The sequence below is a fragment of the Odocoileus virginianus genome, chromosome 24 (assembly GCF_023699985.2).
Source record: "Odocoileus virginianus isolate 20LAN1187 ecotype Illinois chromosome 24, Ovbor_1.2, whole genome shotgun sequence".
NCBI lineage: Eukaryota > Metazoa > Chordata > Mammalia > Artiodactyla > Cervidae > Odocoileus > Odocoileus virginianus.
The window spans coordinates 26,668,375-26,682,858 of NC_069697.1; the positions used below are offsets into that span (position 1 = coordinate 26,668,375).

At 37.2% G+C, this 14,484-nt stretch overlaps 1 protein-coding gene across 1 annotated transcript; it reads right to left on the reverse strand.

Moving 5' to 3' along the window:
* Positions 1-311: 311 nt before the first annotated feature.
* On the reverse strand, positions 312-12,512 carry HIGD1C (HIG1 hypoxia inducible domain family member 1C). The gene is made up of 3 exons (XM_070454437.1): positions 12,375-12,512; positions 7,152-7,286; positions 312-525 (listed from the first exon to the last, which is right to left on the reverse strand). The coding sequence occupies exons 1-3, from the start codon at positions 12,466-12,468 to the stop codon at positions 461-463; spliced, it is 294 nt and encodes a 97-aa protein (XP_070310538.1). The 5' UTR covers positions 12,469-12,512; the 3' UTR covers positions 312-460.
* Between the last annotated feature and the right edge of the window lie 1,972 nt (positions 12,513-14,484).

The following is a 14,484-nucleotide window of genomic DNA, read 5'->3' on the forward strand; positions in this document are numbered from 1 at the left end:
TTAAATAACAACATGGCCATTCATTTGCTTCTGATGTAATTTTTGCCCATTCTAAAAAGGACTTTATGAATGCCTTAATTACCTTGCCCTGTCTGGAGAGAATAAAGCAATGAATACAGCATCACATTTAATATGGAGAAAATTTTTCTGTAGCCATTACATAACTCCTAATTTTCAGATTGATTTGGCATAATATAGATTATTTTCTGCCACTAACTAGAAAATAAAAATTTTAAAAGTCAGAAAATCATGTCCTAAAAGAAATCATGTTCTAAAAGACAACAACAAATACATTTTTGAGTTGACTATTTATGATTGTTGATTTGGAAGTCAACATCTTAAACAATTGAGGGCTATGAGAATTCTGGCTGAAACTTCTGCAGTATAATTTGCTACTTATTGAAAATTCATTCTTCGTAAGTGCTTTTCAGAAGGCTTCTTATTTTTCTTGTGTGTAACTTCATTTCTTGTACCTATTGAAGAATCGAGGTCTAATGTAATCCTTGTACATAGAGTAGAGAACACCTAGAAACAAAATAACGTATATCAATAGAGTATTCATGGGAAACAAACACTGCATTTCTTCACTTGTATTTTTTCTAAAACTAACCTATAATTAAAAACAAACACCCTCTATCTTATTAATTTTTGGTTTAGATCATAAAAGTGGCTCTAGGAAAAAAACAAAACAAAACTCAACTTCGATCCCTGAGTTGGGAAGATCCCCGGAGTAGGAAATAGCAACACACTTGAACCAACCCAGTACTCTCGCCCGGAAAATCCCATGGACAGAGAGTCCTGGTGGGCTATACAGTCCATGGGTCACAAAGAGTAGGACACAATGTAGGTATTTCCTGGAGTTCTGATCCCAATGCTTTTCTCACCTCATTCACACCTATGGTTTCCTAAGCAAGTAGATCTCTCTTCTGAGAGTGAGACCTATATATAGACTATATTAAATGTGACATTTCAACATCCCATATGTAGATGGTCTCCAAAACTTGTATACAAGCAACTATGTTGAGCATGCCCCTGTGGGTGCATTTATAAACAAAATAAATGTACTATAGCCAGTCAATATACTGATAAATCTTTTTCATTTTGTTTTTGGCTTTGGCTGCACAGTGTGGCATGTGTGCTTGGGTGCAAAATCATCTCGGCTGTGTCTGACTCTTTACGACCTTATGGACTGTAGCGCACTAAGCTCCTCTGTCCATGGGATTCTCCAGGCAAGAATACTGGTGTGGGTGGCCATGCCCTCCTCCAGGGGATCTTCCTGAACCAGGGATTGAACCCACATCTCCTACATTGGCAGGCAGGTTCTTTACCACTAGCACCACCCAGGAAGCCCAGTAAGGCATGCAGGATCTTAATTTCTCCACCAGGGATAGAACCCATCCATGCCCCCTGAATTGGGAGTGTGGAGGGAAATCCCCCCGCAGGCATCTTTCTCAATTGTTATTCTGACTATGTTACTCCCCTGTTTAAACCCTTCACTGGTTTACTTCATCTTGTTACTCCTCAACTAGCAACCATGAAAATCTATAGGGGGATCTGTTTTATATCAATTTAGCTAAGCTGTTACTATGTTTTCCAGGATTCCCTTCTCTGCATGGTGGTGGTAGTTTAGTCGCTAAGTTGCGTCCGACTTTTGTGATCTCATGGACTGTCGCCCGTCAGGATTCTCTGTCCATGGGATTTTCTAGGCAAGAATATTCGAGTTGTTTGCCATTTCCTTCTCCAGGCGATCTTCCCCAGCCCAGGGATCGAACCCAGGTCTCCTGCATTGCAGGCAGATTCTTTACCAACTGAGCTACCAGGGAAGCCCCCTTCTCTGCATAGTTCTGAGTTAGCTTGGCCATGAGAGACATTTTACTTGAGATTTGAAGGTGAAAGGATACCTTTCCAAATACTTTTTGCACTTGTCAGGCTTGGTACAGAGGACCAGGTGCTATTATAGTTTGTGTGTGTTGCTGTTTATCTGCTGGCTCTCTTTGCTACTGTTGGGCAGCAGTCAGGCCCACAGGTCTTTCAGCTCCTTGTGAATCTCCTCTATTAGCTTTTCTGGCTCCTGGGCCAGATATGGATAATAGAGGGTTCCAGCTTTTCTTAAAGGTCATGCCATCTAGGTGGGAGTCAACAAGATTCTAACTCAAGTTTCCACTTGTCTTTGTGGGTTCCAGTTTATCCTTGCAGATTCTAGTTTCTTTTTCCTTCCCAACTGCTGCCTTGTTCGGGTGCCAGGATTAGAAATATAACCAACAGCCTAACATGGACTGTTTAACCAGCTACCCAAATTGCTTAAGGTCATATCTCTATAATAAATCCCTTTTTCTGTATCACTACTAGTAGTTTTAGAAGGAAATGGCAACCCTCTCCAGTATTGTTGCCTGGGAAATTCCATGGAGAGAGGAGCGTGGCTACAGTCCATGAGGTTATGAAAGAGTTGGACATGACTTAGTGACTAAACAACTAGTAGTTTTGCTTATCTGATTGAACAGAAAGATACAGAATTTGGTATCAGAAGCTCCCAGAGGAACATAACCCTAACATAATATAACATAACCCAGAGGATTGGTTCTGTGAATTAGTTCTGGGTTATTTGGAGTTGGTTCTCTAATATGATTAGATTTAAAGGTATTAATGGCCTTTCTCCCCTGTTCCAGTAGCTAAGAGTATGCTGGCAGTCCATGGCATACATTAACAAAACATTAAAAAAAATTATCACCTTGCAGATATCCTTAACCATGTGCCTATAGAAAGCAAGGCTTTAGGTGATCAAGTATATACTGCCATAGAACATTTAGTGGAAATAAGGAGTATAATATAGTTGGTTACTTCTAAGTGTACTGGAAAACTTGGGAAAACTATACAATGGGGCTCATGGCTTTTTTTTTTTTTTAAGATGCAATTTATTATTTTTTTTATTTAGATACACAAGGTCTCAGTTGCAGCATGTGGGATCTAGTTCCCTGATCAAGGATCAAACCCAAGTCCCTGCATTGGGAGCTTGGAGTCTTAGCTACTGGACCTCCAGGGAAGTCCCTGAGCTCATAGCTTTTAATTCCTAGCTCAGGTTTGCATGAGGGAACTGAAAGCTTTATGACTTTTCAAAAAGAAACTCAATTCCTGTGGCCATGAGATTGTTATTTTTGAAAAATATCCAGGGTCTAACCTTGTGAGTGATTAATCACAACACAAGATGAATTCCCAGCCTCACAACACCTCTTATATTAAAGTTTAGGGTATTGCTTTGGAAGGAATGGGACTCTGAAAATTGGAATGGGGACATAAGGTCAGATTTCAGTGAAAGTGGGTCCTTGAGCCCCAATATTTTACTGACACTCCTATAGAGAAACAGTTCTCTATATCTGTCTGAGAAAGATTGAAACTTGGGCCAAAAAGTAGTCTCCACTAAATGAAGCTGAAATACCAGAACTTCCTTAGTATACTTCCATGGCAGAGCAGTGATTCTTCTGACCTATGGAGTAGGGGCTCTTATGGTAGGGAAAGCTAAGTGTAAACCATTCTATATGTATGTATCTATCATCAAAGTAATACTGCATTCCCAGGGGGATTGTATAGCTTAGTATCATCAGCAATGACTTTAAAGATGCCAGGGTGGTGATTTCTACCACATCTCTATTCATTTTGCCTCTTTTGCCAGAAGGCAGAGAGATCTTAAAGAATGATAATGGATTTATAAAAACTTAATCAGGTGATCAGTCTAATTGCAGCTACCGTACACGTGTGGTTTCAGTGCTATAGTAAATCAACCTAATTTTTGCTATCTGATTTGCAGCTGTTAATCTGATGGATTGCTTTTTTCTGTATACCTTTTGGTAAAGACCGTCAGAAGCAGTTTGCTTTCATCCGGCAGAGCCAGCAGTATACTTTCAGTGTTGAGTCTCAGGACTGTGTGAACTTTCCAGCCCTATGCCACAATCTAGTCTGTAGGACCTTGATCATCTCTATTCCACAGGATATCACATCAGTCCATTACATTGATCGGATCTATCAAGGGCAAATTGCTACTATATTGTTAGGCTAGGGAGAAGGGTGTCTGGAATGTATACCTTCTGGGGCATTTCTTAGTACTCCCATGTCCTGTGATTAAAGAAGGTGGAAAATTACACCCAATACAGGAAGGATGATTAATGACCCACCTCATTTAAGAATGAAGGTTTGGGTTAACACCCCAGTCAAATAACTATGAATAGCCAAGGTGCTTTTGGAAGGCAAAGGGTGGATAAAATGTCTAGCGGAAAAACATGGTTATAATATGAGCCATGCTCACCTGATCAGTTGCAGAAACAAAGACTGTGATGGTTATGAATATTTCTTCCTTATTTTTATATGAATACACTTGTGTATATTCACCAGTTTTGTTTTTTTTTTTTTTACTGTTTGCCACTTTCATTTACCTACCATCTAATATAAAAAATGTTAATAGTAGTTAACCTTATACCTCAGTATTTAAGTCACAGGATATCAAAAGGGAACATGACTCAGCTCAAAAATGAATCAACATCACCCAAAGGGACTTTGTATCCTCCTGGGGAAAGAGTTAGCATGTTTTTGGTTGTACAAGGCATGTTTGATTTTGCCATTTGTCTTTATTTGAAGCTAAGTGTATTAAGAGACATATATATGGATGCCAAGTGGACAAGGAGTAGAAGGTGATGGATTTGTATTGTGTCAACTTAGCTAAAATGTAACTAGGTTTTCCAGAATTCCTTTCCTTTTGTCAACTACAAATTGGCACTTGCCATCTACCTTGATAAGTATTAAATCATGTGCTGCTGCTGCAGCTCTTGATTTTCAACACTCCCTGAAAGGAGTTTAGGGTAGAAAGCAGAAATGAGCCATTCTGTGCTCAGGGAAAAACTGGGAAGACAGGTCTTCAGACAGTTAGATATTTTCAGGAGCTGACTTTATGAGCCCAATTCTTATATCTCCTATCTAGAAAAGCACTAAAATCCTTCATGGTGATGACTATTCTTTGTGACTACCAGAAAGACTAGCAGACTAGCAGAAGACTAGCTAGAAACCTTCTGGAAAAATATGTGCTTGACTCTATGTATTCCCCCTTCACCAAAATCACATACATAATGATGTTACCCCCACTCCACCCCACCCCTACCTCTTTGGAGTAGTTTCTGAGTTATCTGAGGTGTTGTCTCCCAGGCTGAAATCTTCATTTTGCCCCAAATAAACCTCAATTTTCAACTGTCACATTGTGCATTTTTTTAAGTCGACACTTTCATTCCCTGAAAAACTGCACAGGAGACACTTAGCATGAGCCTAGAAGGCTGAAGTAAAGCAGCAGCCAAGTTCTTTAAGCCGACAAGGCACTGCTGCAGCAGGTTTTCCCATCTGCGGGCCACCTTGCTGGCACGGGGCAGCAATCAGCAGTGCAGCCACTATGGCTCCTGCTGAATTTCCTCTTTCACTTTCTCTGACTCCTTGGCCAGGGCTGTGTTTAGTTCCAGGATGAGCGGCATCAGCTTTTTCTGTCACTCCCAGCATCTACTTTGAAGGCTTAGAAATGGTGAGAAATCCACAAGGATTCCAGAATATCCTGTGTGTTCTAGGTCATCCTTATAGGTTCTAGATTTTCCTTGCTTTTCTCATTTTTCATCTACCATTTCTTAATAACTGCTTGCTCTGACCACTTCAGGTCCCAGTTCCTGATACATAAGCAAGAGCCTTACAATTACATAAATCCAAATACCTACAACAAATCTCTTACTTTATGCTACTAGTAGTTCTACAGTCTCAACAATCACAGATTGACTCACCTACCATACCGCTACAAAGAGTTCCACTAACATGCCATGCTTTTATGACTTTTTCCTCTGCCTAGAGTCCCGACTTCCTTCTCTGCTTAGCTATTTCCTCTGCATTCTTGGCTCATCACATGGTTTGCATTCTTAGAGAAGCCTCCCCTGAATTCTCAGCTCTAAATGCCCCTCCTTTATGCTTGTGCTTCCAGAGCAACCTGTTATTTTGTTGTAGTACATTTGACTTTATTTTGTCTTCTCCTGCTCTTGATCTCTCTCCCTAAGGAGACTAAACTGAGGGTAGGGAGTTACTTTTCATATCTCTAGACCAGCACAGTGCCTTGCACATAGCACATGCGCAGTGTTTGCTGAATGATGAAAATGAGTAATGTTTCCTGTTGTATTTTGTTCAAGTATCACATATCACAGCTCATAGTAAGAAGATAATTACCATAGAACACCCTCTGTGCAAGTCCCACACTCATCATCTCATAATCCTAGACCTACTCAGGCTGAATATACTTTGCACAGAATGAATGGGAGCTAAGAACATTGTGACTTGTTCTTATTAACATAGACAAAAAAACCTTAGATAATTTAGGTCCCAAAGTAGATTCTTTTTCTATCTGAACTATCTGATTTAGCTGTTGATATAACCTGAATAAACCAGATAATTTTACACCATTCTTTGGATTTGACTGTGTAAATGTCACTTAATTTACAGACTAATAAAAAAAATTGCCTATCGCTCAAGCTGAATAGCTGAGTTACATAGGGTATAAACTATTCACTGCTCCTTTTACTACAGAGGATAATACAAACTATAACCTAGTTCTCTACTAGGTTTTTCCTTTTTAAAATTGAAGTATATTTCACATACAACATTATGGTGTACAACATAATGATTCTGTATTTGTATGTATTGTGAAATGATCATCACAATAAGCCGAGTTAACATCTATCACCAGATATAGTTACAGAATTTTTTCTTTTGATGAGAACTTTCAAGATCTACTCTCTTAGCAACCTTCAAATATACAATACAGCATTATTAACTATAGTCACCATGCTATACCTTATATCCCCATGACTTATGTATTTTATAACTGGAATTTTGTACTTTTGCCTACTGAGTTTTTTTTTTTCAGTGCTTAAACTACCAAGACATTAAGCCTATAACTGGCCAGCAACCTCAACCAAGTGAAGATTGCTGCCCTTCTTTCCAGTCCTCTTCCATTAATCATCTTGATCCAATATTCATGAATGAATATGAATGAATGAATAAATAAAATATGCTCTAATCTGAATGAATTAATAATAAAAATACTCTCAAAGATGGTTGAATCATATACAAATTAAGTAGGTTACCTAGAGTCACAGCTCCTACAACAAATCCTTGGGCAGCAACTCTCATGTGAATAAGATGAATGGACATTTTCTGATCTCTTCTGTATTTTAACTTGTAAAGACCATAGGACACCACTGTCACAAAGCCTGCTATTCCTGTAAATTAAAAAAGTAGAGATTATATAAATAGCGAGCTAAAATTTCCCAAGAACTTAGAGATTTGAATAAAGGACTGCCCAAGGGATCAGTACGTGGAAGATAAGCAGGCAAAACACCAAAAAACACTTCATTAATGGATTAAGTATTTGCAGTTTTGACTATTTCAGAAAAAATTGAATTGTATAGTATAGAAACTTGTCTAGTAGTTTTCCTGAGGCATGGTTTCAAATTTGTAAGCAGTTAAGACTTTTATTTGGGGCAAACTGTTTAACCAGTGAGTGAACCAACCAAAATCTCAACATTCATAGCTTTTGGGTGTTTGGCTTTATTCCTCTCTAGTTTTTATTAATATTAAATAAGGAGTAAATCTAGTGAAGTGAAAGAAACTTTAATATCTTAAGTGAAAATGACATGTTGAGTTTTAGTAAGAGGTAAAAAGGTGTGAATATTTGCATGAGAAGCCTGTGACTCTGGGAAGAACTGTGATTCTAAAAAATTCCAGAAGCCCATACAAATATTTTTTTACATATGTCAAGAACTGAATATACTGCTGTGGCAACCAAGATTCTATGCAGTTGACTCTAAAACAGAAAACTGAATAGGAATCAACTGAATAGGGAAAATTCTAGTAAGTGATTTGAAACAGTGTGAGAAGTTAACCCATGACAAATCAAAATAACCATATAACAAATAAGGGGATAACTATCTGAACTAGCTTGAATTTATATATCACACCAGACCCTACCAAAAAACTCTGGATGGGTTAGAATTAAGTATGAAAACAAAGCAAATTTATAAAAAAAAAAATAGAAGAAAATAAAACAGAATATTTATGACATCTAAAAAAGGAGTAAGCTAGACTTAAAGTGAGGGCAAAAATACTGTATTTTGATGACAGAATAAAGGAAACTTCTGCATGGTAAAAGTGTGGCTCTATTTTGGGGGATCTCTCTTCTACTGATTTATGCATCTACCTTCATCAATACCACATTGTCTTGACTACTATATCTGTATAGTAACCCTTAATATCAGGTAAGGATGACTCCTCCCACTTAGTACTTTTTCTCCAAAAAAGTTTCTTTATGTCAAACCTCAACATGAATCAGCCATAGATATACATGTATCCCCTCTTAAAGCTCCCTCCCTTCTCCCTCCCCATCTCACCCCTCTAGGTTAATATAGAGCCCCTGTTTGAATTTCCTGAGCCATATAGCAAAGCAATTAACCTTCAATAAAAAATAAATAAAATTTTAAAAAAGGTTGTTTTAGCCATTCTAGAACTTTTGCTTTTATATGAATTTTAGAATAAGCTTGTTTATATCTACAAAAAAACCTCATTGCTGGTATTTTGATAGCAATTACACTAAACCCATAGATGAGTTTGGGGAAAACTGAAATCTTTATTGAGTCATACAATCCACGAACACAACAGTCTCTATATTCATTTAGGTCTTCTTTGATTTCTTTCATTAGCATTTTGTATTTTTCACCATACAGATTCTCTACATGTTTTCTGAAGCTTGAAAGTGTATTAGTCGCTCAGTCATGTCTGACTCTTTGCAACACCATGGACTGTAGCCTCCTACCAGGCTCCCCTGTCCCCTGTTCATGGAATTCTCCAGGCAAGAGTACTGAAGTGAGTAGCTATTACCTTCTCTAGGGAATCTTCCTGATTCAGGGATTGAACCCAGGTCTCCTGCACTACAGACAGATTCTTTACTGTCTGAGCCACCAGAAATACCCTAATCATTTCATTTTCTTTAGGGTGACTGTAAATGGTCTCATGTCTTTCATTTTGGCTTCCATGTGTTTGTTGTTAGTATATGGAAATGCAATTGATGCTAAAGTAGAATAGCAAGTTTTGACTATGTTGGCATGTGTTTGTCTCTATGGGTGGGTGAGGATATATTAATTCTCTCAGATCCACTTAATAAATGGAAATAAGAATCAGAGTAAATAATCACATTTATATGAATATTTTGTATGCTAATTAGCAATAAATGAAATTGAAATAAAAATGACAAACAAAAGCAGCAAAAAATAAATTATAGTAAAACATTGATGGCAGGTACACTGAGAAACAGGTACAATGCTGAAAGCTCTGTAAAGATTTAGCCAAATCATTCTGGAAAGAAATCTGAAAAGATATAATAATTGATATTAAACTGAACATGTGAGAAGTTTAAGAGGGAAACGACATATGTATACCTATGACTGATTCATGTTGATGTATGACAGAAACCATCACAATATTGTAAAGTAATTACCCTCCAATTAAAAATAAAATTAAAAAAACTGAACATGCTTCATGCCCTGAAAATTCTGCTTTGGGGAAAATACTTCAAGGAAGTAAGCAAAAGAAAAGTCAAGAAGCTGACACAAAGATGTTTATAGCTACACTGTGTATGAGGAAAAACAAAACAATCCAAATGGCCCAAACAGAGGAAAAACTATCAGAGCTGTAAAAAAAATTGTAAATATAATTATACTTACATTATAGTATAATATACTACTATGAAATGTTAAGTAAAAGAAGCAAAAACAAATAATCTATTGACACAGAGTTTAAATACATGTAATGTATTTAAAGTGTCATTATTTAGACCTTAGCAGTGACCATACGATTTTAAACAATATAAATCAGTTATAATGACAGAAGTCAAGATAAGAAATTAAAATGTTCTATAAATTATCTGAGGATACTCCATCCTGTGGCAGAAAATACTTAGTAGATATTCTTAATAAAACAAGTAAAACAAATAATAATATATATACAAATTTTATCATTTGGCTTTCCAGCAAGAACTTGGCTCTCTTCCCTTATTCAGACTCTGTTCTTACTGAAATTTGTTTTGCTTCTTTCAGAAATTAAAGTCAGAACCTTTACTGTTTTCCATACAGCATCTCTGTAGTTTGTATATAATTGAGTTTGGCTGGAAACACTTTTATCTTTCTACTTTAATCACCCTAAATGTCTCTGGAAAAACAATTTAACTTACAACAGACACAGTGATTAATCTGTTCATTATAGTGATCTGTTCAAGTGACACTGAGTTCTTGAATTTTTTTTTTCTAGTTAAAAATGCTAAAGATGATGAATAAATCACTATAAACTTATTTGTCTCCATTTCTTGTGCTAGTACAAGTCTTAATCAAATTAAGTGAAACTTTTAAACACTAAATACTACTTTAAAGGAAAATTTTGATTCTTTTTGATATGTGAATAATGACACATAAAGTTGCTAGATTTGTAGTGACATTTAATGGAAACATATGACTTATACCTATTTAGAAGCTTTTGTGAAATTAATCACAAACTTATGTTTGTCTGATATATATATATATATATATTTAAATTTTATTGAAGTATAATTGATTTACAACCTTGTGTTAATTTCTGCTGTACAACAAAGTGATTCTGTTTTACATATATATTTTCTTATTCATATTCTTTTCCATTTATAGTTAATCACACTATTTGAGTATAGTTACATATATATACATATATATATGATTTAAATATTTTTTTAAAAATAGTTTCCAGACTAAACACAAGGAAAGAGGGATGGCTGAAGTATACAATAATAATGCTTAGGGCAGCTAAAGTATCCAAAAGAGAAGGAAGAGAAAGCTTAGCTTTTGAAACAAAATACTGGTGCTTAGATTTTTTTTAAATTCCATATATATATATATATATATATATATAGTATTTGATAAAAATGTAAACACATTAAATATGTGTTGGGAAAGGATAAAGAGGCCAAGACTCCAGATACAATTATAATAATATTGATACTTCTTGCATCAAGAGTTTATTTAACCATCAATCTTAGCACCTGGAACACATCAGGAAGCCAACAACAAGCCTCAACAACAACAGACTTTCATTCAGAGCTTCTTAACTCTGAATTGACTCACAGTTCTTTTGAGCTTGGGTATCTAGCTTCTGGCAACACAGAATATTAGAAGCAGAAGTTTCTGATGGTACCCAACAGTAATGGAAGAAAGAGAAAGATTTATAAACATTGGACACAAGAACTTAAAGAGATATGTAGATCTTCCTTAACTTGTGATTGGATTACATCTTGATAAACCCATCATAAGATGAAAATATTGTAAGTCAAAAATACATTTAATACAACCTCACCTATTGAACATCATAACTTAGGCTAGCCTACTTTAAACGTGCTCAGAGTACTTACATTAGCCTGTAGTTAGGCAAAATCATTGAATACAAAACCTATTTTATAATACAGTGTTGAATATCTCATGTAATTTATTGAATATTGTACTGAAAGTGAAAAACAGGATGTTGGGTACAGAGTGGTTGTAAGGGTATTGGTTGTTTACCTTCATGATGGTGATGCTGACTGGGAGCTGCTGCTGTCCAGCACCATCATAAGAGTATTGTATCACATATCGTTAGCCCAGGAAAAGACAACATTCAAAGTATGATTTCTACTTGAACGCACATTGCTTTCTCATCATCTCAAAGTCAAAAAGTTGTAACTCTGTATACAGAGTCTCTGTATACATCTCAATAGTTCCTAACAGACTCAGTCTAATAAACTGAATTGGCTGCTACTGATTCTGAATCATTATAGAAAAGTTACAGTCCATTCAATCAATTCTATTTAGACTGGTTGGGAAGTTTAAAAAAATTTTCTTTACATAAAACTGTAATTTTACTTTTTATATTTATTTATTGGCTGTGCCAAGAGGCATCTGGGATCTTAGTTCCCCAACTAGGGATTGAGCCTAGTTGCCCCCTGCACTGGACGTGCAGAATCTTCCACAAGGGAAGTACTTGACAATGAGTACTTTTAAATAGACTGTGAATGAAAATGAATTAAGCAGAATAAAAATTTGATGTTTCATAATAATAATAGCTAACATTTACTGAGTATCTGTCACACACTAGGAACTGTGCTGAAAGTTTAACTCATACATGCATAGAAGGGGTTAGCTTCAATTATCTGAAAGCATTCAATTATATAAAAGATTTCAATACTCAAAGATACTGGTCGAGGTATTATTGTGTTATTACAAACAGTTTTACAGTATCCAGTCAAGGCTTGTACTTACCTACAGGGACAAACGGGGAGTCTCTAGATTTTCTGATCAATCGGGATAACTGGCCTTCATCTTCATCTGCTGACCACTGGTTATCTGAAGACATTTTTCTCTCTAATAACTAGGGGATAAATGTGGTTGCTATGAATGCTCAGAAAGAATCTGCTTCCCTCTTCCAATATACTCTTGATTACGTGTTCTTCATTTGTTTGACATGACTGTCTGCTCAACTGAAATAAAGTTATCTTTCCTTCACCCTCTGCATTGTGGGATCCTTTCATTTTGTTTAGGGGTGGAGGAAAAAGAAATATACAGAGTGGTAAATAATAATCAGATTCCATGAATACAGAGTAAAAACATAGATCATAGAAGTGTTATTCAGTCCCCTTTCACTGCTCAGCATTTGTAATCATTGGAAATCTCAGAACTTCCACAGAGAGTAAGAGCAGAGTTTCTTTTACAAAATACAGTTTTAAAGAATGATGGCAAAGCCAACATAGGCAAAAATAACTCCAGATTTACAGTTATTGGGAGAATGACCACTCCAGTTCTGCAGAATGTGTAGGGTACTATAAAGTCATTGAGATTTTTACCAAGCACCTACCATGTACCAGGTGCTACCCTAGCCAATGGAAATAATCTTCCTTGTCTGCACAGGATGAATGAGGAAGCTAGCAAGAGCAATTATAATCACAGTCAACATGATCTGGAAGTATCTGTTTGTTATCCTTGCAACCCTCTATTTTTAACCCTCAAATCTGAAATACGATGGCTTCATTCTTTGATATCAATCAGCTTTCATCAGAAAATGTAATCTGGTAAGTGGCAGAAGCACAATACCTTTAGCGTGTGTGCTCCACCACTTGCAGCCTGCCTTCTGGTGTTCGCTTAGCAGGAAGCCGTGGATCAGAATAGGCTTTGCAAAGACGAGACACGTTTAGGTGCAATTTCTAACTAATTGATGATTGGAAAGCCAGTGCCCTCGCCCCAGTAAGGGGGAGTGGCCTGCTGGTATTGGCCAAGCTTTCATAAGCCCCAGCTGGAAACTTACCAGCAGCAGGACCTGGACCACAAACATTAGGTTTTCGAAGATAGCATTCAAGGAAACATTAAGCTTTTCAAGAAAAGGCCTTTCCTTCTGCCTTCAAAAGGGCGCTCCCAATTCCCTCTGTGGTTGAGTCCCCGTTACCCAAATCCTATTCCAGAAATTGAATGGAAAGTGGGGGCAGGGTTACAACAGTGGGTTTGTAGGTGGAAGTGGGGTTAACCTTATGAGGCCAAGACTCTTGTCTTTTAGTGCGCTTTTGCCAGATGGCCGCCCACGGTGGCCGAGATCTGAGGCTGAGGAGCCGCAAGCCTGTCCCAGCTCATATGACCGCCAAGCCCTCGCACGTGAGCTCCGCGTGGAGCTGGGAGCTGCACGCTCGCCCTGCCAGGAAGGACGTGACATCACTGCGCCCTCGGCCAATCCGAAGGCCCGGGGGGCGGGAGACAGAAGGTGTGAGGGAGCTGCGCCTGCGCAGCGCTAGGCTACTCTGTCTCCCTGCGGGTGGTGGTGAATCCTGTCTTCGCTGCTTCTGTGAGGGTGCAACCTTGAGGCCTCAGAGAAATTCTGACTCAGGTCTCCCGACTGCAGCCACGAACGCCTCAGGCTGAGGACAGAGAACCAGGTAGAGTTCACGCTTTTACATTAGAAGTTTGAAATTTTTAATTATTTTAGATTTACAGAAAAGTTCCCAGAATAGTACAAAAAACTGTATATCTGATAACTTAGATCCGTCTTTGTTAACATTTAGTCGCATTTGCTTTATCATTTTCCTCTGGATATGGTTTCTTCCTTCCAATGAGCCGCCTGAGAGAAACTTGCACACGGATAGGCCTGTACCCCTATATACTTTGTGTGCACTTGGGCTATTTTCTTACATAACTATCGTACAAAGAGCAAAATCAGGAAATTAACAGTGCTATAACACGATAATCTCAAGATTTTATTCACATTTCACTAATGGTCCCAATAATCCTTAACAGCAAAAAAAAAAAAAATTTTTTTTTTTCTTGTCAAGGATCCAGTCCACTTCAATACATATTACATTTGGTTGTCAAGTGTCTTTTAGACCCCTTT